This window comes from Heliconius melpomene, chromosome 13, assembly GCF_056956725.1.
Source record: "Heliconius melpomene rosina isolate 202511_hmr_F chromosome 13, ASM5695672v1, whole genome shotgun sequence".
NCBI classification, from domain to species: Eukaryota; Metazoa; Arthropoda; class Insecta; order Lepidoptera; family Nymphalidae; genus Heliconius; species Heliconius melpomene.
In genome coordinates, this window is record NC_140401.1 from 16,512,395 (window position 1) to 16,537,530 (window position 25,136).

The window sequence follows — 25,136 nt, forward strand, 5'->3', positions numbered from 1 at the left end:
TTAAAAAAAAATTTACACGAAAAGATCTAATTTCCATTTTCCTCGATCTGGTAAGGAGGCACAGCGCGGCGTTGACTTCCGCCGTTCAGCTCGCAATGCCTCAAGTTTTCATCAGAAGTTTGGGAATGGACGTGTCTTAAGTCCTCGTCTCAAGTTCTCACAGAATACAGTGTGACGCTAAAAAGAAAAAAATCGTACCACATTAACCCGTGTAAACTAATAGCGGACATCTACCTGGAAAATGTCTCAAGATACGCCCATTGCTATTATATATAACTAGCGGACGCGCGCAGCTTCACTTGCGTATTTAAGGGTGAATTCTAATAACCCATGAAACATGTGTTCAATGAAATGTTTTTAAGAGTCTAAATTTCAAATTTTATAAAAATCGATGGCGATTTGAAGATTTTTCCATACAAACTTTCAACCCCTCATTTGCACCCTTAGGGGGAGAATTCTAGAAAACGATGAAACACGTGTTCAATTAAATACTTTTAAAAATCTAAATTTCAAATTTTATAAAAATCGGTGCCGATTTAAAAAAATTTCCATACAAACTTTGAATCACTATTTCACCCCTTTAGGGTTAAAATTTTTCAAAATCCCTTCTTAGTGGATGTCCAGATTACGAAAGTAAACATCTGTAGAAATTTAACGTTTCTACGCACAGCGGTTACGGCTGTGCGTGCGTCTTACCTCAGTCAGTGAGGACAAGTCCTTTTATATATATAGATAAGCTATCCCGCAAAATGCGTGAAAATAAAAAAAACAAAACCCATACAGTTCATCATTCGTTCTTACGGAAGCACTCGGTCGCGCACTCTGCGCACCGACTCGTGAAATGTGCGGGTAACGACATCTCTGATTAGGATACCGACTTCTGTTCATAATTCATATGTTTTGTTTTATAATCATATATTTATAACAATAGTGGGCTTTTATATGTTTCATATTGCTTTAATAGCCATGCAGAGTTACAATGGAATATGCTGTACTTCATCGGGAACAGTGATTTTGAAGAAAAAATAAAATTTTTACAGATTATAATTGGATTTTTTATAGATTATGCAATCCAACAAAGGTTAACTTAATATTCGTAACAATTCTTCACCTATTATTTAGGCTAACTTGACTGGGCACCATACAGTAAGTTGGCACGTGTAATTTCATACAATAATTGTGGACTTAAATATAAGACAAGAAGCATACTTATACTTATCTCACAGATCTAGATCTTGTTAAGATTTTTTAGATTGACAGCGCGTTGAGTGGCAGAACTTATTGACGTACTTCCTTTGTCTTACCAATGATGCAATAATATACCTAAATATAATTATTCCCCTAGGTTAGATTCGACCTCGTAACCATCGCGTTTCTCAGTAACACGCTGTCCCACTACGCCACGACCGCTTCAACTTATTTATATTATTCTAATAAACATATTTTGTAATATAAATTTAAATCTGTGACTTTTATTATGGGGATTATTTAAATCCCTTTATGACAGCTTTACGCATAGACCATATGGTTAAATATTCTACTAATATAATAAATGTGAAAGTTTGTGAAGATGGATGTTTATTCCACATTCACGCAAAAAGTACTGAACGGTTTTAGATGAAACTTTAAGGTAATATAGCTTATACATCAGAAAACAAACATACCTATACGCTAATTTGTGTAAAGATTTTATATAATTTGGCTATAATATAATAATAAATTAAAGCGGACGAAGCCGCGTTTGGATTACTAGTATGTCACACAGAGTTTAATGTGCGTCTAAGCGTACCATAATAACTCATGGTACCCCATAAAGTACTTTTTGTTCCAGCTTTTACAACTAACATTATGAAGTTATCACTAGTTGTTCATTATCGCGGACACCTCATTAATATTTTAACTGCATGCTTTTGAATATTTATTTTATGTGTGTATTTATGACATATCTATATATTGATGTTTTTTTGAAGGGTTTATTTTTTGTTTCTTATTTAAATATACCTATATTTTTTCTCTCGTTTAACTAATTAATGCTTTTGCTGTGTGCGGGAACAGCGTAAAAATGTTTTTAAAAAATAATATATATAAATAAATATCAACATTTTTCTCAGGTTAACTAAGGCTTGTGGCCTAGCCTCGTCGTGAGAAGCGTAGTCACATGATATGGTCACGCGTCTACCAAAGATTGAATTACACTCGCCTATGCGATTGGTTTCTAAGTTTCGCATGTGTTTTATTACTATTTACAATGTCGGTAGAGATATCGTGGTGAAATGACAGCGTTTAACTGTAAGTGATGACTGTGGGTTCTGTTCCCATTGTAATAAATTTTCTTATTTCTATTTTAATAAAGTTTCGCCATTCTGAAGGCAATGTCTTAAGTTCAGGCTGAAAGCGGAGAAATGAGAGTTTTTATGAGGTTCTTTCACCCTACTATACTCTGCGGGATAAGCTACCATGGTAAAAAACAGGGTTATAGAAAATTGATTTTGTTATACAACGTACATAATTATTATTATTATTCATGGTAAATTTTAAATAAAAAAATTCTAAAGTTTTTCCAATGTAGTATAAAACCATCAAGCAAACATTTTTTCTCTTCTATTATATAAAAAACAATCCTGTGAAGAAATTCTTTCAATGATGCAATCTCATTAACGCTGTTATAATTATTACCTAAAAAGGGTTTTTATGATTTATAGTACTAAAAATATATTAACAATAAAGCCTCCATAAAAAGCCGCCTACTTAACCGCTATTGAATCGCATGTCTCAATCCACTATGAGAACTAACCATCGGCACACCCTTTACACGAGGATGTGGGATAGCGTTTACAGCTTCCGCCAACTGCTAGGGGAGACTGTGGGAAGTGCACTTGAATCTTGAAACTATTTTAAGTTCCTTTGAACGTTGTATGTGACACTTGTTGTGGTTTAATTATAGAGTATTTTAATTAATGTGTTTTTGGTGGTATTTAGGTCTAATTTTTATTATTTTTAATGGGTTATTACATTGATACGAGTATATTGCGTGAAACTCAACACCGCGCGATGTCTCATCTGACCTTTATCTGACATAAGAGTAAGATAAAGGTCAGCCTTTATCTTATTCTGATAAAGGTCAAGTGTTGGCCTTTTATCTACTTTCTACTAACTGTTGCCATAGGTAGGGAGGTAGGACTTTAATATTCTTAGGTATCTTGTCCAGTTTTTTTTATTTGTTCCTTGAAAATACGTTTTTAGAAAAAAATAAAAAAATCATGTTTGAAAACGGAATTTGAACGATTTCAAATGCTGCTACGTTTAAATTCTTATTTTTTAAAAAAAAAACTATGAAATGTCTTATTATATTTTAAAATATTAAATGACATTATTAGTAAAATGACAGGCGAATGCATTTAATATATGCACAAATGGGCCTTCAGAGGATGCGGGATGCTGCTTCCGCCGGTCCACATGATACTGAGAGAGCTGTTCAATCTATTTCAGATACAATTCTATTATGTTATTGGTATGTGCTGGTTTTGAATATTCGTAACCAATTTGCCACCAATTTATTTGTTTTAGTTATACCTTAGTTTTTCTATATATAGAGATATATATATGATTAATATGCAATATGTCGAATATTGTACCCTTCACGCAGATTACTTTTTATCCCGGGATTCCTGCTAGACCAGGAATTACGCGGGAACAGCCACGAAACAAGAGCAAAGCCGCGGGTGGGCTGCTAGTATACAACATATTAAAACTAGGCGTTAGTAGAGTTGTACAAGTTTGTAACATAAGAAGTTATCCTTCCCGCAAGGATGCGAGCCCAACTTCCGCTCATCTAGGGGAGTCTGTTAGAACTATTCGGTTACTCGTGGGGCTTCTGTTTCATAGATACTATTGGAATATTATTATTTTGACAGTGGTCTGTTTGGTTTGTCTTAATTGCCTAAAGGTCCAAATTAAAATATAATTCTTTTATATAAACCGGGGCGCGTAGTTGCGGTGTTGAGTTTCGCCACTCAACACGCAACAAGTGGAAAGTGGTGAATGAAAATATATCATATAAAATATTTCATTTCTCAGAGAGGGAATTCAATCCACAACCGTCGCGTTTACTGTCACATCCTTGCGAAACCGAGCCACGAAGGCTTGGCAAGAGATTCTTGAAGCGAAAAAATTAAATATTATTGTATCTAATGCAAATCTAGCAATTATTAATTTTAAATCTAAACACTTATTGTTTTTCATCTAAAAACTAATAATAAAAACACTTTCTTCCCTTTATAGTATGTAGGTACTTACTTTTTATTCAAATTGCCCCCGCACTTGTTCAGTAAACAGTGACTTGCTAAAATACATTTTAATCTCAGGCTGTCATATGTAAATTGGTACATTTGAGAGGGATGCTGTATGCGGGCGCCAATTTCAAGATGTGCCCAGATCGAGTAATTGGTCACCAATTTATCCTTTGGCGCTATTTATTAGTAGCAATTCGTTGCGATCTCTTTTCGGCACTTTACTAAAGTGATGTATATTCATTAAATAATTAGTTGTGGTAGGAGTAGGTAGGAGTTTCTCGCTGGAATATATCATATAGCATGGTAGGCAGAGAGAATCTAATTTTAAGACATTCAGCTCTGCAGCTTCCGCTGAAATTTTGAGATATTGCTTGTTAAGTGGCGAAAATAAATGGAAAAATGAAAATATTCCATTGTATATTTCCATACGTGGGAATTGAATTCACGACCATCGCGTTTTCAGTCTCATGATGTGCCACTGCGCCATAGCGGCCTTAATAATTTATCGTTTAGCGCTATTTATTAGAAGCCTTTCTATCAGTTTTCGGCACTTTGTACTTCATCTTTTGAAGTGGCCGACGTGCATGAAATAAACAATTTGTTTTCTCTTGATGAATTAGTATTGATTGATGTTGTTATTGTTAGTTGATTTGTTATTGTATTTTTTTTTATTTCGTCTTGTTCTGTTTCTAGTCATAATAATCATTATATTTTAGTATATAATTTGCAAACGATATGATAATATTATTTAGATTTACATATTATAAGGAGCCTAGTAATTTTGCAGATTTTTTTTGTTAACATGCTGTATCCTGCACATAGCAGTTAAGTTAAGTTAAGAGTAATGTTAGATAAACGAGGGAAGTAAATACATAGGTAATAAAGAGCCGTATCAATAGATATTTTCTATCTGTACGTAAGACACGTACCTTATTACATAAGCGTCTTCGTCGTCCACGTCTATCGCGTCTTTTATTTACATAATTCCCTTGTTCTTATTTATACAAACTGCATTAAATTTAGTAATTTCTCCTCACAGCTATAAATCATACTTTATATTTTTTATCTACAAACAAAATCCCAGATATAGAAACAAAACATTCATCCACAATGGTTTAAAAGATAATTTTGGGCGCAAATCTCCCTTGGACTTGTCCAGGAGGTCGTGCGGCAGTCGCTAAATTGGGAGTTACGACTGCGCACGCGCATCGTGAAAATATATATCTATTTACAATATATCTCCCGCTGAGATTCAGTTTTTGAAGTTCGCGTGTTTGTTTGTCTTATATATAGATAGGTAGGTATGAAACAAAATAGTATTAGATTTGGTTATTTTAATATTTGTAGTAAGGAAATATTATTAAATACTCAAATGTTTTTATTAAATCTTCGCTGTAATATAGCAGATAAGGCAGAGAGTATGTAGTGTTAAGACATTCCATTTACCACTCTCCGATCAATTTCGGAGGCATTGTGTGTTGTGTGGTGGGCCTTAACGTCGCGCATGGCATACATTACCCCGAGTGGAGATCACAACACTCACTGCTCCCAGTATTTGTATTTAGATGTAAATTGAAGAATTCATATCGTATAAAGCAAGACAATATAGAATATAACAATAATTCCACAGTTATTACTTTAGAAAATAAACTAAATCATTCAATACAAACGAGGCGTAAATGTCAAAACAAGTCAATCCAATTTATTACAATAACCGTTAAATCGAAAATGGGCCTTTTTGACGTTCGAGAGGAAGGATCAATTCAAATATTTAACGTACGGAAGTGTCACTAATATGTTTCCTAGTTTTAATACTTAGCTTCAAGCTGTAGCCCACATATATAACGATAGGCAGAGGGAACCTAGGAACGTAGAGTTAAGACACTCCATCTCCCACTTTTCGTGATATTCAGTTTAAATAATTAAAATAATTTATTCTCTTAAATGAGAATCGAACTAACAACCATTGCGTTTACAATCACAATGACTAGGATACAAAGAAAATAATAATAAATATGCTTTTGTATAATATATTGAGATTTTCTATTTAGAGCATAATCAAAGAAATTCAGCTTCATATCCTTCTACGAACAAATGAATTTTATATGCAATACTTATATTAATTTAATTCTTATTTACCTTTCGGAAGCGTTTTAAATTTGAGTAGAGTCATCAGACAGCACGCGCGGTAAAACGAACGTTGGTCTTCCGCTGAAGTCGATCAAGTGCTGATATTAATACTGTGTAATGTAATACCTCGGGTGTTGAGTTACGGTGGTAACGACGGTTGTGGGCGTTATGTAATATGTAGGTATATAGTATGTGAGACTGTAGGTTTTGTAACTTTTACGTTTTATATATAAAACTAGCTATGATTGCGGCTTCGTTTGGTGAAATGGAAATAGATATGAATAATATTATGCTCTTGGAAGCTTTCACTTTATGGAAGTTTTAAAATTTATATGATAAGTGCATTTATAAATAAAATTAAAATTAAAAAATTAGCTTCATGTTGTATACCACAAACAGCAGCGTAGGTTAGGAAGGAAGCTAGTGTTAGGACACTCCGTTCCCCACTGTTCCGGCCCCTGCGCCACGACTAGCCTTAAATAAAATGAAATTGTAAAAATATATCACGTTCCTTGATCGTTATGTCAGATTAAACCCATTAAGAATATTATATGCAAAGTATGATCTATTACTTTATAAAACATCATCGTATCGCCCCTTATACCTAACGACTGTAACGTAAGGATTTAAATTTTTTTGAAGCCTTCATGGCGCAGTGGCACAGCGTATTACTGTGGTTGTGTATTGCGATGGCTGTGAGTTCGATGGCTCTGGTGCTATACCTGGCGGCGATGATCACTTACCATCAATTGACAGGTTTTCCTTGTCTTTCCCATAAAAAAACGGATGGAACTGGACGGATGGAAAATTCTAAGATTCAGTATTGACACCAAGTTCTCTATGCCTAGTCTTCTATATACTGGATTAAGCGTAGAGCTAATGTATGTAAAGATTTAGCTACAATAAATTATTGCGGGCAAAGCCGCGGGTGTGTTGCCAGTTCTTTATCATCATCAGGATGCCCCTTGTACCTAACGACTGTGACAAGGATTTAAATTTTTTTGCAATTCCTCTTTACTTATTTGCAAGTAATATTTAAATGCATTACATTAATAAACGAATAAGTTACCGTGAAGATAAGATATTATATGTCTTCTATAAGAATATGAAGGGGACATTCTAATTAGGCCTCGATGTGGCGGCCGTTTTTATTTATTTTTTATATACAATTGTTATCACCTGTATCTGCGTGCCTGCCTGGAATTTAAGATTTAAAATTGTAAATTTAGTTTTTTCCCGGTGCTGTAAGAGATTTGCAAAATCCTCTGTGCTCCCCTTCGCTCCCTAACCACTCCTTAACAATACAGCGTGAACTTGAAAAAATAAATAAAGCATTGTCTATTTATTATTACTAAATTCTATTATATCTGTTTTAAACTATTAATAATTGTAATGTGGTTATCATAATTATTTCCTGTTTATCCATACCGCCCATTACGATATAAATATATACATACATACATATTTAGAAAAATAAACAATGCTAGTGATAACATTAAATTGCAACATTTATATATCATAGAGTTTGTAAGCGATGGGGTTTCCTGTTAGTCACTTGACGATTGGAAGTTGCAAGCATGTTCTTACGTGGTATAAAAATGTTTGTTTGTACATAATTTTTTTTATTCAATCTTTAATAGAGGTATAATCATTATGTATGTAGTATTGGTCTGTAAATGTGACTGTTCTGGTTTCGAATCCTTCTAGAGGGAATTAATTTGTTTAATTTCTTTGCTTCCTTCTCTGTAATAAGGCACAGCGTTAAGTTCCGCTGCCCTTCGTGGTATAGAAAAGTATAAAATAAATGAAACACGTAAAGTAATAGTAAAAATGTAGTTAAATTTATATTATATAGGATAGAGACAGCTCTTGTGAGGATATCCTCGTGGCTAATTAGTAGCTATTAGTTGTAATAGCCGTTACTTTCCGGGATGAGTTACATATTATTTATTATACATATTATTTATACATTTTGTTTATATAATTTTTAGATATCTTCCTCCATGAGGCGAATAGACACAGTAATAATTTTATAATGCATATTAATATATAAAATGGTTATTTATTTATTTTGAGGCCTCAGTGGGCGCGGGATTATAAGTGATGATTGTGGGTTCGATTACCGTTCTCCAGAATGGTACATTCTCCAGTATGTTTTCATTTTTACAATCCGGTGAGTCTCGCATCTGGGCACGAAATATTTTAACACTAGGTATCCTGCTATATGAGGGATACTTAGAGACGCCATATATCTAATGCTGCTTAGGAAATTCGTCAGGTTAAAAAAAACACCATTAAACTCGCTATAAGAAAGTGTTTAATTTAGACATCAAAAAACCTTTATCGGTGACGTCTTGCGTGAATATTCACTCGGATACCCAGTGTTAAGACACTCCATTCCCATTAAGACACTTCCGTTTTCCACTTTCCGCCGACTTTTGAAGGCTTTAGGTGTTGAGTAACGGAACTAAATTGTAATTGTATACAGGTATTATTTATCCCATACAAATCCTTATATGGAAGTAACGCAAGAGATCGTTGCGCCATAATTTTAGTGAAGCGGTACTCGCTAGGAAGGAGGTAATTAGAGTCGGCTAACGGTGGCCGTTTCGTTTTAAACGTTAAGTGTTGCTAATCTACACGCGATCGACTATTCCTGCTTTTGTTTGATTATGGAAATGTATGGAAAAGTATGTGTGTACATGGAATTTGGGTTTGTGTAAATGTATACAAATAATAAAAAAGTAATTGATTGCTGTCTGTACGTGCTGTCTGTCCGTACTGTATTGGGAGCATTTATTAATGTAATAAAAACAGAAGGAATGATTTTGAAAGATCTTTTGGACTCTCTGTCTCTGCACTAGTGCACGCTAATTTAAAAATCTGCTTAATATTTTTGATAAATTTATCTTAATATTTAGTTTTTGTTTTATTTCAAATAAAAATAGATAAATTTACTTAACCAACACAAAACGTTAACAACCGACTGCTAAACTTTATAATATTAGTAAAGATAGTATAGATTAATTTGTCTCTTAAACTTCAATAAATCGTTTTGGTTTTAAGCTTTTAAGTTTTTCACCCTATCATCAGTGTCTATTGGCATTTCTTGTTTACACGCTGCTATCGTCCATCCTCACTCCGGTCCAGTTTGTATCCTGTTTTCTGTTTTATATAGCGTGTTTGTATTTCTATATAAACACGCTATATAAAACATTAATAAATTAATAAAATTAATAAAGTGGAGCCAGTCATGGCGCAGGTGCACAATCGTGCGTCAGGTTGTGGATTCGATTCCCACTTGGGGAAATATTTTTATTTCCTTCGTCTGGAAACAAGGCAAAAACGCCTATTTGGTTCTGCCACTCGGCGGAGAGTGGTGAGCGGGTACGGAGGGTCTTATCTATATACTAGTGGACCCGGACGCGGCTACGCCTGCTTAAACTTTAAGAATATTTATTAAATATTATATAATATATTTATTTTTATAAGGATGAATATCAAAATATAAGTTCATTTTAGGTGACGTTTTCTTAAAACAACAAAGAGACTTTGCAAACCGGTGCTTAGCAACGACGGTTGTTATTAACATGGCAGAATAAATTGCTTGTCAAATTAGAAAATATTTTAATTTATTGGTACATATGTGTAATGTAATATTATATAGCCTATAGCACTTCTGAAGAATGCAGCTTTCATACAAAACAAAAACAAAGTAAATCGGACCAGTAGATCCAGAGATCTTAGCGTTCAAACAAACAAACAAACTCTTCCGCTTTATTATATTAGTATAGATATTCTCGAACTTTCACGTTTTTCTCACGCAGAAAAACAGGCAGAGGGAACGTAGTGTTAAGACATTTATTAACATGATTAGCAGAGAAGCTTCCGCACTCGAGCCATAAATTACACTGTAATTAGATATGGGCACTCTTACATACAGACGTATTGATACTGTCAATCATCGAATCAGGTCATTTCGTGCGAAGGCAGACTCACTTGAAGTGGCGACGTGTTTGACAAACATCCGCTTCTGCCAATAACATGGTGCGCAAACCGGCCAAAACTTCTGCCAATTTTAGATTACATTTGGCTATTTATAATTTATATGTTTTTGTTTAGTGTTGATATTCTCTTTTAGTTGAAACTTTACCTATATGTCGAAAATAAACTTTTTTTTTTGAGGCTGATTATGGCGCAGAGAGAATAAAATTGTCACTCAACACGAAATGTCACGAAAATTGTAAAATGAGAAACGGGATGTCTTCCCGCAAGGTTCCTTCAGTTTACCAAGCTACAATGTGGTGTTAAAATAATGTGTTTTAAAAAGTCTTGTAATAAGAAATAATTTTCATAACAAACTTTTATATGACCTATGGTGAGATTTCAAATAATGTTAGTAGTTTATGGGAATGAGGTCTTGTGCATTGTTTTCATAATACGCTTTTCACTTTACTGGGTACCTACTGCTCATATTTAATATGTTTACATTAACACAATGGAAAGTAGGGAACCGGAGCGTCTTAATGCTAGGTTCCCAGGTTCCCTATGTCTGCTTAATGGATATGGTAAAAAAAAAAAATATGGACTCATTTATGGTTTATTAGGGCAACGTGTGCCTGTAAGCGATGGTTTTGTTTTCATTCAGATGTAAAAAAGACAAAGTACGGTGGCCACTCAACACACTGTCTATGTCTGTCTGTCTGCCTTGTCTGCCTTGCTTAACATGAAAAATGTAAAATTTATTATCGGTTGTTGCTGCTTGTTTCGGTTAAAGACTTTTTGCTATTTTGATATTCCAAAACATAATTTTGCCAAAATTTATAAAATTAAATAAAAAATGTGAAAATAAATATCAAAGTAGGTGTAGTGCAGGTATACTGTATCCGATACGATGTTTATAAATTCTTTGCAAGTCGAGACGGCCGAGGACGTCGAGGTATCATAATAATTACAAGTGTGAATTAATTTATTATTGTTTGGGTTATCACTCATCGAACGGTACTGTAACTCGATATCAATCGATTTATATTAAACACAGACGAACGTGTGCTCTCATATATATACATATACTTTAGATGGACCTTTCTGGAGCAGTGGAACAGCGTTTGACTGTAAATGTGATTGTGGGTTCGAGTCCCTATCCGGAGCACGAACTTCTGTTCAGATTTTTAATTCTTTTTTCATTTTCCGGCTCTGGTCAGCAGAGCGCAGTGTTGAGCTCCGTCACACCATTCACCGTTTGATTTGATCCAGACAGAGCGTTCAAAATATTTGGGTACTTAATTATATTGTCGTATTAAAATTTGACTTTTCATATTTAATACATATACATAAAGATTTTAACATAAGTCATTACCAAATTGTGTCTAATCCACCCAGAATCCAATGATGGATACATTAATAATTTGATTTTTTTATTACAGACTACCTCACCACACCAAAGATGATCAGACCGACCAACCCACGTGTCAGGAGACGACTGTTTGCAGCTGACGACGAGCTCACTGACGAGGCAAAAATCGATAACGTAGCGAATATAATCCAAGAATCGATAACAAGAGATAGAATCGAGAAATCGCGTAAATGGAATTTCGATTTTGAAAAAGAACAGCCTTTAGAAGGAGTCTACGAATGGTTCAAGAAGGATGATACTGAATGGATAGGAATGAAGTCTGAGGAAAAGGAAATATCTATGAAAGATGCAAATGAAGTAACTCCTAAGTCTAGCGATGGAGACGCTGTGTTAATTTTGAAGAAACGAAGAAGGAATACTGAAAATATTCCAGATAGGGCAGTGAAGCGTAGGCTCAGCTTTCAATAGTCAGTTCTAATCATTAGTTCCATTATGTGGGCATCTAAAATTTTATGTGTAAATGGTAATAAATATGGATTCAATGGTAATCAATTAGTATAAATAGTAATCAAGAACATTAAGCTTTAAATTAAGATAAGATTAGAATTGATAATATTGAAAGTTTTACTTCTTAATCTCTTCTTCATTGTTTAGCCATTTCCTGAAGACACTTACTAAAAAATTTTAAATGCTTTTTATATTTTTTTCTATGATGTACAGAACTATATTTACAGCACCATAAATATATACATGTATAAATTGAAATTCCACCGACGTTATTTATCACTTATGGAAGACATCAAGTCATCAACACAATGTAAACGGTTACGGCAGAAAAATATACCGTTTCTTACTGTAATCGTTATCGTTACACTTTTATATAACACAATGGAACTAATGGTTTTCACGTGCAATCACTAAGAGTTACAATGTGCCACAATTTGATAATGTTTATTTTGATTTTCATAGTTTTTAAAATTATTTATTTTAATACATTTTAGAATTATTTACCCGAGTAGTCATTTACTTTATTTCGGCGTATTTTCGACCTGTATTTTTTCTAAAAGACTGTTTTTAGTTTAGAAATTAAGTCTCGTATTTATTTTTAGATTTAGTTTTGTAAATATTTTGACTTATTTAACGATTCCACTACAAACATCACATGTAAAGCTATTATTGGTGATAGATCGATAGATTGGTTTATATCAGAATTGGCAATTAATTGGTAAATAAATTGGACATTCCAGGAAAGTAAATGAAAAAGACAATTAATAATTATGAAAAATAATTTATGTGTATATTTTTAAAATTAATAGCTAGATAGTTATTTGAATTTAACATGATTGAATAAGATAACTCTAATACTACAAACTATTGTATAAAAAATTTTACAAGTTTACTCTGAGTCGAACAACAGCAACAACAGCATTTCATGGATTCCCCTTGCCCATCATGTTGCAGGATGAGGACCCCCGAACAGAGTCTAGGACTTACGACCCATGTGGTATAAGAGTAATTTTTAGAAATACTGGCAAAAATGATCCAATTAATTTTCATTTTACAGTGCCATTTCTTTAGTATCATTAATATTAGATTAGATAACATAAAAATTAAACGGCTATAAGCTGTAGTGTAGTTATATAGTTATTGACACTTAACTAACATTTCACAAATTGTATTCACTTATTTAATTCAACAAAATGGAATAAATAAACGTGTACTATGGCCGTAGGTTCAAATTTTTTTGGGAGTTAAATGTATGATACGCCGGTAACTACAACACTTATTTTTAATTAGGTAGATTCTGGTCATTTCCCCAGAAATTAACAATAATCGCAAGCACATTAATTTAATTGTATGTAAATATATAAAACCTGCAAACTTTAAAATTCTAAAATTTTGATCTCTATATAAACTTTTTTTTTAGTTTAGTAGTGTTTTTTTTTCGAAGGACGATTATGATCACCGATTGTGTTTAAAATTATAAGTCATTTAGTAGTGATATTTAGTATTTACTTGGGTTTTATAACTTTTTCTTCTTCTTTTAGCTGTATTTTTCTATTCAAAAAACTAAATGACTTTTATATGAAAGGATATTTTAAATTAGTATTAGTGGTGATATTTTAGTTTAATCCTGTTATTAAAGAAAAAAACTTTTTTATCCATTTCAACAGTTCTTAAATTACAGTTCTTAAAAATGTTTCATGAAATATTCATTTTAACGTTTTTGTACTCACTGATTAAAAAAAAAACAACTTAAATATGTCAATGTATATGGAAATCCGATTTAAAAACCTTAAATGTGTTAGCTGTAGGGTCGGGTAATTCGTCATTGCACTGAGCGATAATTCTTCATGTAAATAGGTACATTAATTAACATTGTATACCCAATTTCTTTTTAATTTTGTAACAAATATATAGTACCTGAATCATACCTGAAATAATTATTTTTCATCTTACACAAATTTACTATTATAAAAAATAATATAATATTTAAAATTGATACATATATATTTTACTTATAATAAAATTAAGGTTTCTATTTTTTATTTTACTGATTTAGGGCACAATCTCAAAATTAACTAAGTATTTACATATAGTTTTTGAGTTAATTGCACTGTTAATTGTTATGTGTGTTAATTATGATAACTACAAAAATCATAGTAACCGTAATAGTTTTTTTTTCACAAGTTTCGAGACAACAATTTTCTTGTAGGATTTGCTTCTTTGGTAAAAATACATTTTTTTCTTTAACCGTTTCGCTTTAGAATTCGTAATCTCGAAACTCAAATAAAAAAAACGTCACATTTATTTTTTTTAAATAAAATTACGATATATTTATTAATATTACTATTTGTCTTGTTTTATATGTAACTAATATACCTGTATAGATCTATTATACAAAACAGCTATATCCAAAGTATTTTTTTAAGTTTAGCAATTCGTTTCTTTCCTGTACTTATTCCTTGAGGGAGTAAAAGTTTTAATAATATTGATGATATTTTAAATTATTTAGTGAGTTATGTACCTAATATAAGTTAATGTATTTTTTTATTTATTTTAATTGGTTTCTTTTGAATAAATTATTGTATTATATTATAATTTTTACTTGTTTTTTTATTTGATATCTTTATTAAATTTTACTTCTACCTAACCTAATAATTGATAGTAAATTAAATCAAATTTAATCAGCTTAAAGCTGTATTCCGCACACAGCAAGGTAGGCAGAGGGAACCTAGTGTTAAGATACCCCTGTCCCTCATTATCCGCATAAATTTCGAGATTGTCTGTTAAGTAGCTTAACTTAATGCTGCGCTCTTTATACAAAAACGGAGAAATGAGAATAATTTAAATATCCAATGAATGAGAATCCCACCGCGCCGCTACGAATTTGAGACATTTGATTATATATTACATATATATCCACTCTACATATGGTTAAAATTTTTTAACAGAATATTAAAAAAACGATGCATTCAATAACGTATGCTTAATGACTGATGATTAGAAAACACCTTGCTTAGATAGTTGCTAGGATACTTACCGTATACAACGCTAGTTAACAACTAGCTTTTTATTCAGCTTTTATTTTAAAATTATATCATTTATTGCTTTGTCTGTCTGTTGCTAAAATTGTAATTATTTTCTGTTGTACGAGGTTTTGGGTTCGATTTCCACGAAGGTATAAATGAAATGGCTGGTAAATTGGAAACGGGGGTTTTTTAACATTTTTTTTTATTATTTCCTGCGTAAAGTGCGAGAGATGTGTGAAAATAAAAAAATAAGAGTGAAAAATAGAGGACCATCTATTAAATGTAATCGTCACGTCAAAGTTGGCAGTTCCGCTTCCCTCCATCCGGCAAGGCCCCACTGTTTTAGCGTCAATTGTATGTAATATAAATATTATTATAATAGATTGTCTTCCCCGGGTCAAGGACTCGCATTGTTTAGATAGATGTGTCCTAAAGTCAAAATTGAGCTGCAAGAATCCAAAGATCGACGACGACGATATCCAAAGTTGAAACATAGAAATGTATTGATAAAATGAATATTGAAGTAAGAATGTTGAATTAAGAGCAAACCCAGTGTTAAGACCTGTGTTTGAGTGGCGGAATTCAATGCGCTTTGGAACAGGAATTAGTAACATTAATTATTAGTTTCGCGAACTAGTGAAAATTTTGAAAAAAATAATATGTATATCTCCAAAAAATATTCAATTGTAACATTAACTGTACGAAACTAAGAAATATCCATATTATACATATATAATATATGTAGGCATCTACAATCTACATAAGTAATATAGTTCCACTCGAGTACTCACAATCGATCCTCCCTATCATTTATCAGTAAGACACCCTCTAAATAAATCGTTAGTTTTTGTATCTTCACTCAAAAGATTTGTCCCGGGTACTGGAGCGTGGCCAGGATTTCCTTTTTATTACTATGCATGAGATTCAGTTTTGGTTGCGTTATTTGTATTATTTACCCCGTTTTCGGAAACAAGGAGGATTGTTACGAGAATGCATCTAATTTGAATATAGCTACTAAATATTTAAACAAAATTTTAGTAAGAATATGTAGTGATTTGTAGTTATTATGTAATTATGTGTATGACTGTAAATGTAACAGTTTAGAATTAGTTCACCATTTATTTATTCACTTTGGTGATAAGATTAAGTGCGGTGTTGAGTTTCGCCTCTCAACACTCAATGTTTTGAAAATTGGGCGATGCCTAGGGAACAAAGCGTCTTAACGGCTTGCTATATGCGGGTACAATATGGAATTTAAAAAGTTTCGGAAGATTAGTATGGAAAGTCAATGAAAATAAATCGTTTCCCCAAACGGAGATTGAATCCACACCACAATATCCTCTAAATAAAAAAATGACCATAGACACATTAAAATTTTTGCACATATATTATAAACGCAACAGTTAGATTGCATAAGTTACTAACAATGTAACGTTCCTTGCTTATAAACTATACTTCCTCGAGCTCCACTGGGCCAGTAGTTAATTGCGATATCGATCTCGAAGTCGCAGATTCATATACTTTCTTTGTTAGCAGTCAGGGCTTACTCCACATGCTCAGTGGCCGTGACGCTCAGATTGCATCGCTTTCTGTTGCATCGCAGGTTTAGTTCCCACGAGGCGAAATTGAATTACTGTATATTTATGTTTCCGTTGAATATACATGTTCATTTATATTGAGTATATATACGGATTTGTCACTGAGGGGTAGATACGTGTAATTTTTGTAAGAGTATTTTGGTTAAAGGCTTAGTCCATAATAGATAAAGTTCACAAATTAGTAAATGATGACGACAAGAGAGCGTCGTGCCGCAGCAGAACAGCGCCTGGCAGTAAGTGTGACGTTTGTGGGGTTCAATTACCACTTTGTTGAATGAATTATTTTCATATCCTCGCTCTGTCAAGAAGACAAAGCGCGGCGTTGAGTTCCGGCTATAAATTGCAATGTCTAGAAAATTATGCTGAAAATGGATAACGAAGGAAGAACGAACGGACGACGAATCTTAACACTGAGTTCCCTTACTATGTGCGCCATAGAAAGAAAATGATAACTATCACTACATATGAGGCACATTAAATATATTAAGTATCTAAATTTAAAAGTAAAAGCAAAAAAGAAATTCACTAATCACGAGAAGTTAACACCAAAAAAGAACTTGTAGAAAAAATATAACCTAAACTGGAAACGGATGTCCGTAGGTAGTCTTGCTTCTAAGGTTTCAACGCATTAAAAAAGTATAGAACTCGATAGTGTTTTCACTTACCAGCTGTCACTTTGAACGAGCTTCCTTCCTTTATGCAAATGTGTATGAATATCAAATTTTGCGGAAATCGCGCCATCTTAGCTTACTTTCTTAAAATTACTATTTTTTTAGGTCATGTTGCGATAACATAGCGCCAGACTGTTAACATGATGATTGTGGGTTCGATTCACACCCTGAAGAATTATTTCCAATTCCTTGCTCTGGGAATAAGACAAACCGTGGCATGTGTGGGTAAAGCAGTGCTTACCATCAGGTTCCCGTTGCCTATTCTGCTAAATGTGGGATTTATCGTGACACTAAAAAAATATATACTTGTCGTGTACAAAACATTATTACAAAAGTACATAAATATTTTTTTTTAAATAAGGCTTAAACTTTTAATTATAGTGAGTAGAGTGAGGAATACAGTGTAAAAACACTCTTGTCTCTCTGTGTAAAATATTTTTTCGAAATCGTACAAACTAAAAGGCCACCCATCTATTTAAGTAGGACTTAAACTATTGTGGGATACCGTTATCAGTTTATAAAGCCCTAAATCAATTGAACCCATCCCCACCCACTGGTGGAGGATATAATTGAATATTTTACTCTGACATAGCCAATGTAAAACAAATAAAAGTTTATTTTACGACGCATTTTACTGCTTCTGATTAGTTTTATGCTGGCACAAAAGTGATATGGGGTTCGAATTGGAAAATCATGGATTTTGTTTAGTAAATGTCAATAATATGGTGGTTATCATGGTGCCGTGGGAGCGTCTCACTTTGTCTGACGGTGTTATCGCGGGTTGTGGGTTCGAAGTCAATTATTAATCTTTCTCTGTTCTCGTAAGATAAATACGCGACAGTGTTTTCAGGTCGATACGACATGGCGATGACATCTCCTCGGGCGTTAGAAGTGATCGTGAACGCCGGTGATCACTTACCACCAGGTGACGCGTACGCTAGTTTGCCTTATTCTTTATAAAAAAAGACAAAGTGCAGAGTTGATTCAACACGTAATGTCTCGAAATCTGCCAGAAAATTGGCTTTTGAACTAGATTCTTTCAGAGTAGGCATACCCTGCTATACACGAACCACACGTAAAGCTGAAAAAAGAGAAACAACAAATGACGTTCATTAACAATATTGTTTTATCGTGCTCTCTAAAAAATTTAAAAATCATACGTCCTTTAAATAAAATTGGATAAAAATATACTGCTAACTTAACTAATATAATTATATTACAAAAGTTTTCTTTTTATATAAAACTGTTATCTTCAAAATTTTTCGTACCTACAATTAATTTTAAGAAATATTTATAGTGACTTTCTAACAAAGTATCCCGGTGACGGAACCCGCATTAACCCTTAAAGCATATCAAATCGATTTTCTCGAACTACCCCCAAAATGGGGTAATCTTTATAATTTACCATAAAAGAGATGCGTGACAGATGGAGATCGATGGACCAGAAAGAATGTGTGATCGAGAATCATCTAAACCCACTCAACTCCTCGATTCAACAAATCGAGATTATTCCTACAAATATAATATAAAAACGGAAAATGTAGTATCTTAACACTTCCCGAGGTTCCCTCATCCTGCTGTGTGCGGGATACAGCATGTAGCTGATTAAATACAATAAAAAAAATTAAAAACGTAAATTTTCTAAATATTTGCTTTGACACAATTTTTTTAGTTAATAATCTACAGTGACATTACCCAGATGGCAGCTACCCGACACCGTGGTGCGTGGTGGTGCAGGTTTTTGCAATCGTTTTTGTATGACCGTTTGGTTTTCGCCATGATTAATGGTTTACCATAAGTTTGTTGTTTTAACTGTGGCAGGTTAAGAGATTAGTTAGAGAAATAGTGACGGAAGGAATTAAGGCCATTATGGTACAGTGGGTTAGCGTCTATATAAGACTGTAAGCGTGATTGATATTTGTTGCGGGTTCAATCTCCTCTTATATAATTAAATATGTTCTTATTAATGTTGACTTTTGCAAAACGCAAGTCGGGTTAAAAACGGAGATGAGATAAAATATGAGGCTTAAAAACATAAAGAATGGATGGTTACTATACAATACGTTTTTTCTACGAATCTCATTAATGCGAGAAATGGCTACATGAAAATAAAAATATTAGAATTATATATATTAGGTACACGTTACTTACTTAAATTAAATATTTTGTATACAAGCGGATAAAGTAAAAATAATATTACAACATTAAGTATATTTCTTCTTTTGAACACTAGCGTCATCTAGTATCGAATAGGACATTTAACATACGTAATTTTTTGTTTATTTACATTTTACAGTGTTATTGTAAAATTTGAAAATGCCATTAATTAATGTATTAAATGAATATTTAATAGTAATAATAAAAGCTATCTGGTTTCATTTAATCGATTTATGTAAGCGAATCTCTCCCTACAAAAAGTTTTTTTTTATTTGTAGCGGGAATCGAACCCTAGTTTGTTGAAAGCATTCCATTTTAATAAGTCTTATTTTTTTCTTACTGTATCATTAAAGTTTGATAAATAATGTAAATAGAATAAAATATTTACATTATGTTCTTGGCTTCACTCTATATTCATTAGTAGAGACATTCCGTTCCCCACTTTCCGCCGAATTTTTGAGATATTATGTGTTCAGTGGCGGAACTTAACGCCGCGCCTTGTTACCAGAGTGAGGAAATAAAAGTAATTCATTCCTCCCCAGTGTGAATTGATCCCACAATCGGCTTTACAGACAAACGCCATACCGCTAAGCCGCTATGACTATAACACTATTCTTAACAATAACAAGATGACAATAGAGAAGTCCATTGTAGAACTATCATCATATTATGAAAAGATTGACATTTTTGCAACATTTTTTATTAATAAATGTTACAACCCCTATATAATAAACATTATAGACATATTATTGAAGAATACACCCGTATTAGTGAAGATGTAGCCGAGGGTACTGTAGGAAGGGCTTAGAATAAAAAAGGGCTGTGATTTTATTGATTAGACTAATTCATTAAAGATAAAGCACGCGGGCATATGGGTACTTGTCCGTACATACTCGTAGCCTATGGCCGTTGGGTTTCGAAACTGTTCTCACGATAGATTTGGGTGGTCATAGGAGGAACCCAATGTGACATTTTATCTAAAAACATAACTTTATATATTGTAAATTTTTTGGAAAATGAACTTTAGCCCAAAATTATTGCATTTGTGCACGTCTTTAATATTTTTAATACATATCTATAACTAGAAAGCTTATCAATATTTGAGTTTAAAATTGTTGAACGGCGTTGAGTTCTGTACTTAACAAGCAATATCTCGAAAATTAGGCTGTTCGTATGGAACGGAGTATCTTAACACTAGTTGAGAGAAAAAATGCTGATTTTTATTTCTAGATTACCTATAAAGTAAGAAATATTTCCTGTTTAATCTTTTGGAAATGAAATTAAAAATATAAAAGGATTAATTTTAAGGAATAATTATAAACAAAATAATATTTTAATTAAATCTCACTACGTCAAATTACAAATACTAAGTTAGTACTTAAGTATTATTAGAGTTTAATTCTACAAGCGGAACGTATTGTATCCTATACATAGGCTACCTGACAATTATCGTTACGCAAGCTTGCTTAACTACCAACTCGGAAGTCACTGGTTCGATACCTGGTATTATAATTGATGGCATACGTTCCTCATTTTAAAAGAAACATAGCAAAAAATATTCAATTAATGTGAAATTTATTACCCCAGGGTAAAGGAGAGCTATTATATATTTTATATTTTAAATAAATTAGAGTATTTTATCAACAGTAAAAATCATAATAATAAAATCAATGAAGCCAGTCCTGGCGCAGTGGCACAAGTGCGCTGTAAATGTGAAAATTTATGGGTTCCATTCCCATTCGAAGAAATAAAATATAAAACATTTACATTTTTCGGTCTCATAACGAGACAAACGCGCAGAAAATAAATATATTCTTCAACAACGTCAGCTTAACTAACCAGAAAGACGAAGCTAATAACAAAAATATAAATATTTTCTTAAGTTGGAATTGAACCCGCACTCAGCATACAGTGAGATATTGTTCTATTTATGCCATGACGTCACAATAGTGATAGTTCCGTAACCCTTTATAAATGTAATCAATAGCATGTGTTTCGTTTTAATGAGCTTTTAAGCTGCGTCATTATTAACAATAGACAGATGTGGGCTTTTTATAATAACAATAAAAATAACAAAAAATCAATTTTATTACAAGAGTAAAATGCTTTATTAACTTTAAGTAGCATATTTTTTAGATTCACACTTAATCCTAGCGGGGTAGCTAAAGGGAACGGGGCGCCAAGCGCTACGGTCCCTGTATAATATCTCTGTCACCTTATTTAACTACACAAGGTGCAGTGTTGAGTTACGCCAATCAACACGCAAATTTTAGAAAATTGGGCGGAAATAGGGTAACGTAGCATCTTAACGCTAGCTTCCTTGTATATAACTTATTATATGCGGTATACAGTAAAATAAAATTGAATTTAAAAAACATAAGCTGAATGTGTACAGACATACTTTGCAAGTTAAATAAATACATAATATATCATTAACAGATCCTTTCACAATAAAAAAATATATATTAAAATATATTTTGATCATTATTTCAAATATAAACACGTAGATAATAACAATTAGCTGCAATTCTGTTATCGGTGCACACTGCAGTTCGTAGTGCATAGACATAGGGGCGGGGTGCGGCAGTTGGCGATGATATCTACACCTATACTCGTCGATACACGCGTGATGCACGCGGTTACTATCTAATTTTGGTTAAGGCGAAGATATTATGTAGGAAAAGTTTAAAGACAAATGGACGTAAGTAAAAGGTGTGTTTAACACACTATGTCTGACTACAGATAGAGTAGGTTACCTTATACCGATTAAAGTAATGTAATCTTATCTTCCTCAATAATTTAAATATTACTAACTTTCTATTAGAAGGAAAGAAGGAAGTATTCAATACAAAAAAAATAATAATCAAACCAGAAGTTCCTGAGATTAGTGTTTCTACCAAACTAAACATTTACCACCATTTTTTGTATTAGTATGTCAGTTTATAAAAAAAACTATGTTTTGTAATTTGTTCCTGTTAATATCTCCCCCTTAAATAATGGAACGTGTCTAACTCAACGCGGGTAGAGGCGGTAGAGCATCCCGCAGAGGCCAAGGTGCGTAAAGTTAAACAAACGGTGTAAATTTATGCAAAGACACTGATACTCGATAGTACACGAATATGTCAGTATTTTTTTATGTCACTACTTTTCTTATTTGTAACTTATCTGACATGCCAGAATAGAAGTAAGAACCTAGTGTCATGATACTCCGTTTTAAAAGAATAAGCGGATAGGTAATTGTAAAATTTGTGTTATAGGTCGTCGTGGCGTAGCGGTACAGCATCTTTAAGGCGACCGTTATAAGTTCATTCCCCGCTCGAAAGAATAAATTATTTTTATTTTTTACTCTGTCAAGGTTAGGTTTGGTCCGCAATTCAACACGAAACGTCTGTACATTGGAAATAAAAAGGGGAATGCTAAAAATAATTTTATAAAGTAACTTAAGTTATTTCTTTTTGTAGTGTCATTGCATTTGAACACGCAACCATTATGTTTGTTTTAGGCACGTTTTCAATAACACTTACTCGTTAATTGATCGCTTACTTGTTTATCTTAATGATGTAACGATATTTATTCGTTTTCTCATTTTTATTGCTCAAATAGAAATTACTAACATTTATCTGCAGTTTCCTCGTTGCTTAGTAGAACTAGTTCTGATCGCAGTATCACATTATAACGATTAATCTCATACAATATAGGCATCCAATTGTAGAATTCTTCAGATAAGTTCGTTCAATCATACAAACACTAAATTTCAAAAAATTATCAAATAAAGTTGGGTAAACTTTAAATTATATTATTTTTATTAAAAATATAATACAATTTATAAGTTAGTAAAAGACACAACAATGCTGTAAATAATAAGTTTGTTCTATAATATTATCAATGTATTATAGAGGCCGCTACCATCTTTCACTAAATTTACTTAAATCCACAAAAACTTTTTTATTACACATAAGCAATTTTTCAAAGTAATTTACAATATGTTACCAAATTGCCGGTCATTGTATGCAGATACGGCGCGTGCGCGTGCGCAGCGTATAATTTGACATTTTACTTGCATAGAAAATGTTAATTTCTTCATTTTTTTTCGATTACATCGCCTCATTTAAAAAATGAGTTTTTGACGCATCCATTGAAACCATCATTTGGAAATGTAAATTTTTATTTTTACAAATGTGTTTTTATTGCTATGTTATTCTTATTTCTACAGTTATTTTAGTAGCCTTGTTTTATGTAAAGTTTCAAATAATTTCGACAGAACAATTTGATTGAAAAATATGTTTTTACTTTTGTATCTCATTGATTTAATTAATAAACCAATGTTGAGAAAAAAGCAAAATGTATTAAGATTTGTATTGTGTTTGACGTGTTAATCGAAATATATTAATATTTATAGTAAAACATTTTTAAAATTTTTTTTTATTTTTTTTTGCAAAATATTTATTTAAAAAGTAAGTTAATAACAACACATTCATTTCACAAAAGGCAGTAATTATAATTTCACGATAATCAAATAAGGACGGTGGTACTACGCTCAGGGTACATTAGACATCTGGGTCGAATTTCATGCTTATTTCTTAATTATGGCCATAATATAACTTTTGGGGACAAGACGGTTTTTAAGGGCAAAAAGTTTACATTTATTTTAATTAGTCGTGGGTTTGATACTCCGCTAGAGATAAGGCCGAAGCTAAAAGAAAAGATTATATGAATATAATGGAGTATAGTTATAATTTTATTATAGTTTTAAATTTACATTGAAATAACCGACTATTGAGTTTTTTGGCAGTTCTTTGTAGCTGAACTGCCGTCCTAACCAGTGGTGAATTTATTACGTTGAAATATTTTTTAAATTTGATTTTATAATGTATACGAATACCTTGGAATATTCGATTTAAATTAAGATATACTTTTGGATAGTAGACGGAAAAGTAAAACGGAAAATTAAGAACACAAATATCGGATATAAGAGAGTATATAATTAGGTTTTTGTCAAATTGAAGAGTAAAGATAGATACTATACCATTAGGCAGTCTCATAATCATTTTTCCAGGTTACTATACCACGTATACTATCCATTTATTAAATATCTACGTATATAAATCTCTTTTGTTACCGACTGACCAGAACAGACTGACAGAAATACGAAGTAGATCGCTGAAATTTGACATGAAGGTTCCTTAAGCAGAAGATGCAAACGAAATTGCGTGACACCACTAGTATTTAGTACCCATTTGTTCTAGAAAAGCGGTTGAAATAAGATCATTTGATATGCGCGCGTGCTCGACCTCCGCCTAATTAATTCAGCGTCCAGGTGCCAGATGGGCGGCAGATGGGCAATGGGCATATAGAGCTGATGTGCGGTTATATCGGATATGGTTTAGCATATTTTAAAC

General features: G+C 32.6%; 1 protein-coding gene across 2 annotated transcripts in view; it reads left to right on the top strand.

Annotated features, from left to right (window-relative positions):
- Positions 1–14,886, top strand: part of LOC146533174 (uncharacterized) — a 28,750-nt gene extending 13,864 nt beyond the window's left edge. For both annotated transcript variants that reach the window (XM_085195868.1, XM_085195869.1), the window contains exon 2: positions 11,849–14,886. In XM_085195868.1, the coding sequence (XP_085051994.1) occupies positions 11,869–12,246 (378 nt within the window). In that variant the 5' untranslated portion in view covers positions 11,849–11,868 and the 3' untranslated portion in view covers positions 12,247–14,886. The remainder of the gene's footprint in view (positions 1–11,848) is intronic.
- Positions 14,887–25,136: the final 10,250 nt, after the last annotated feature.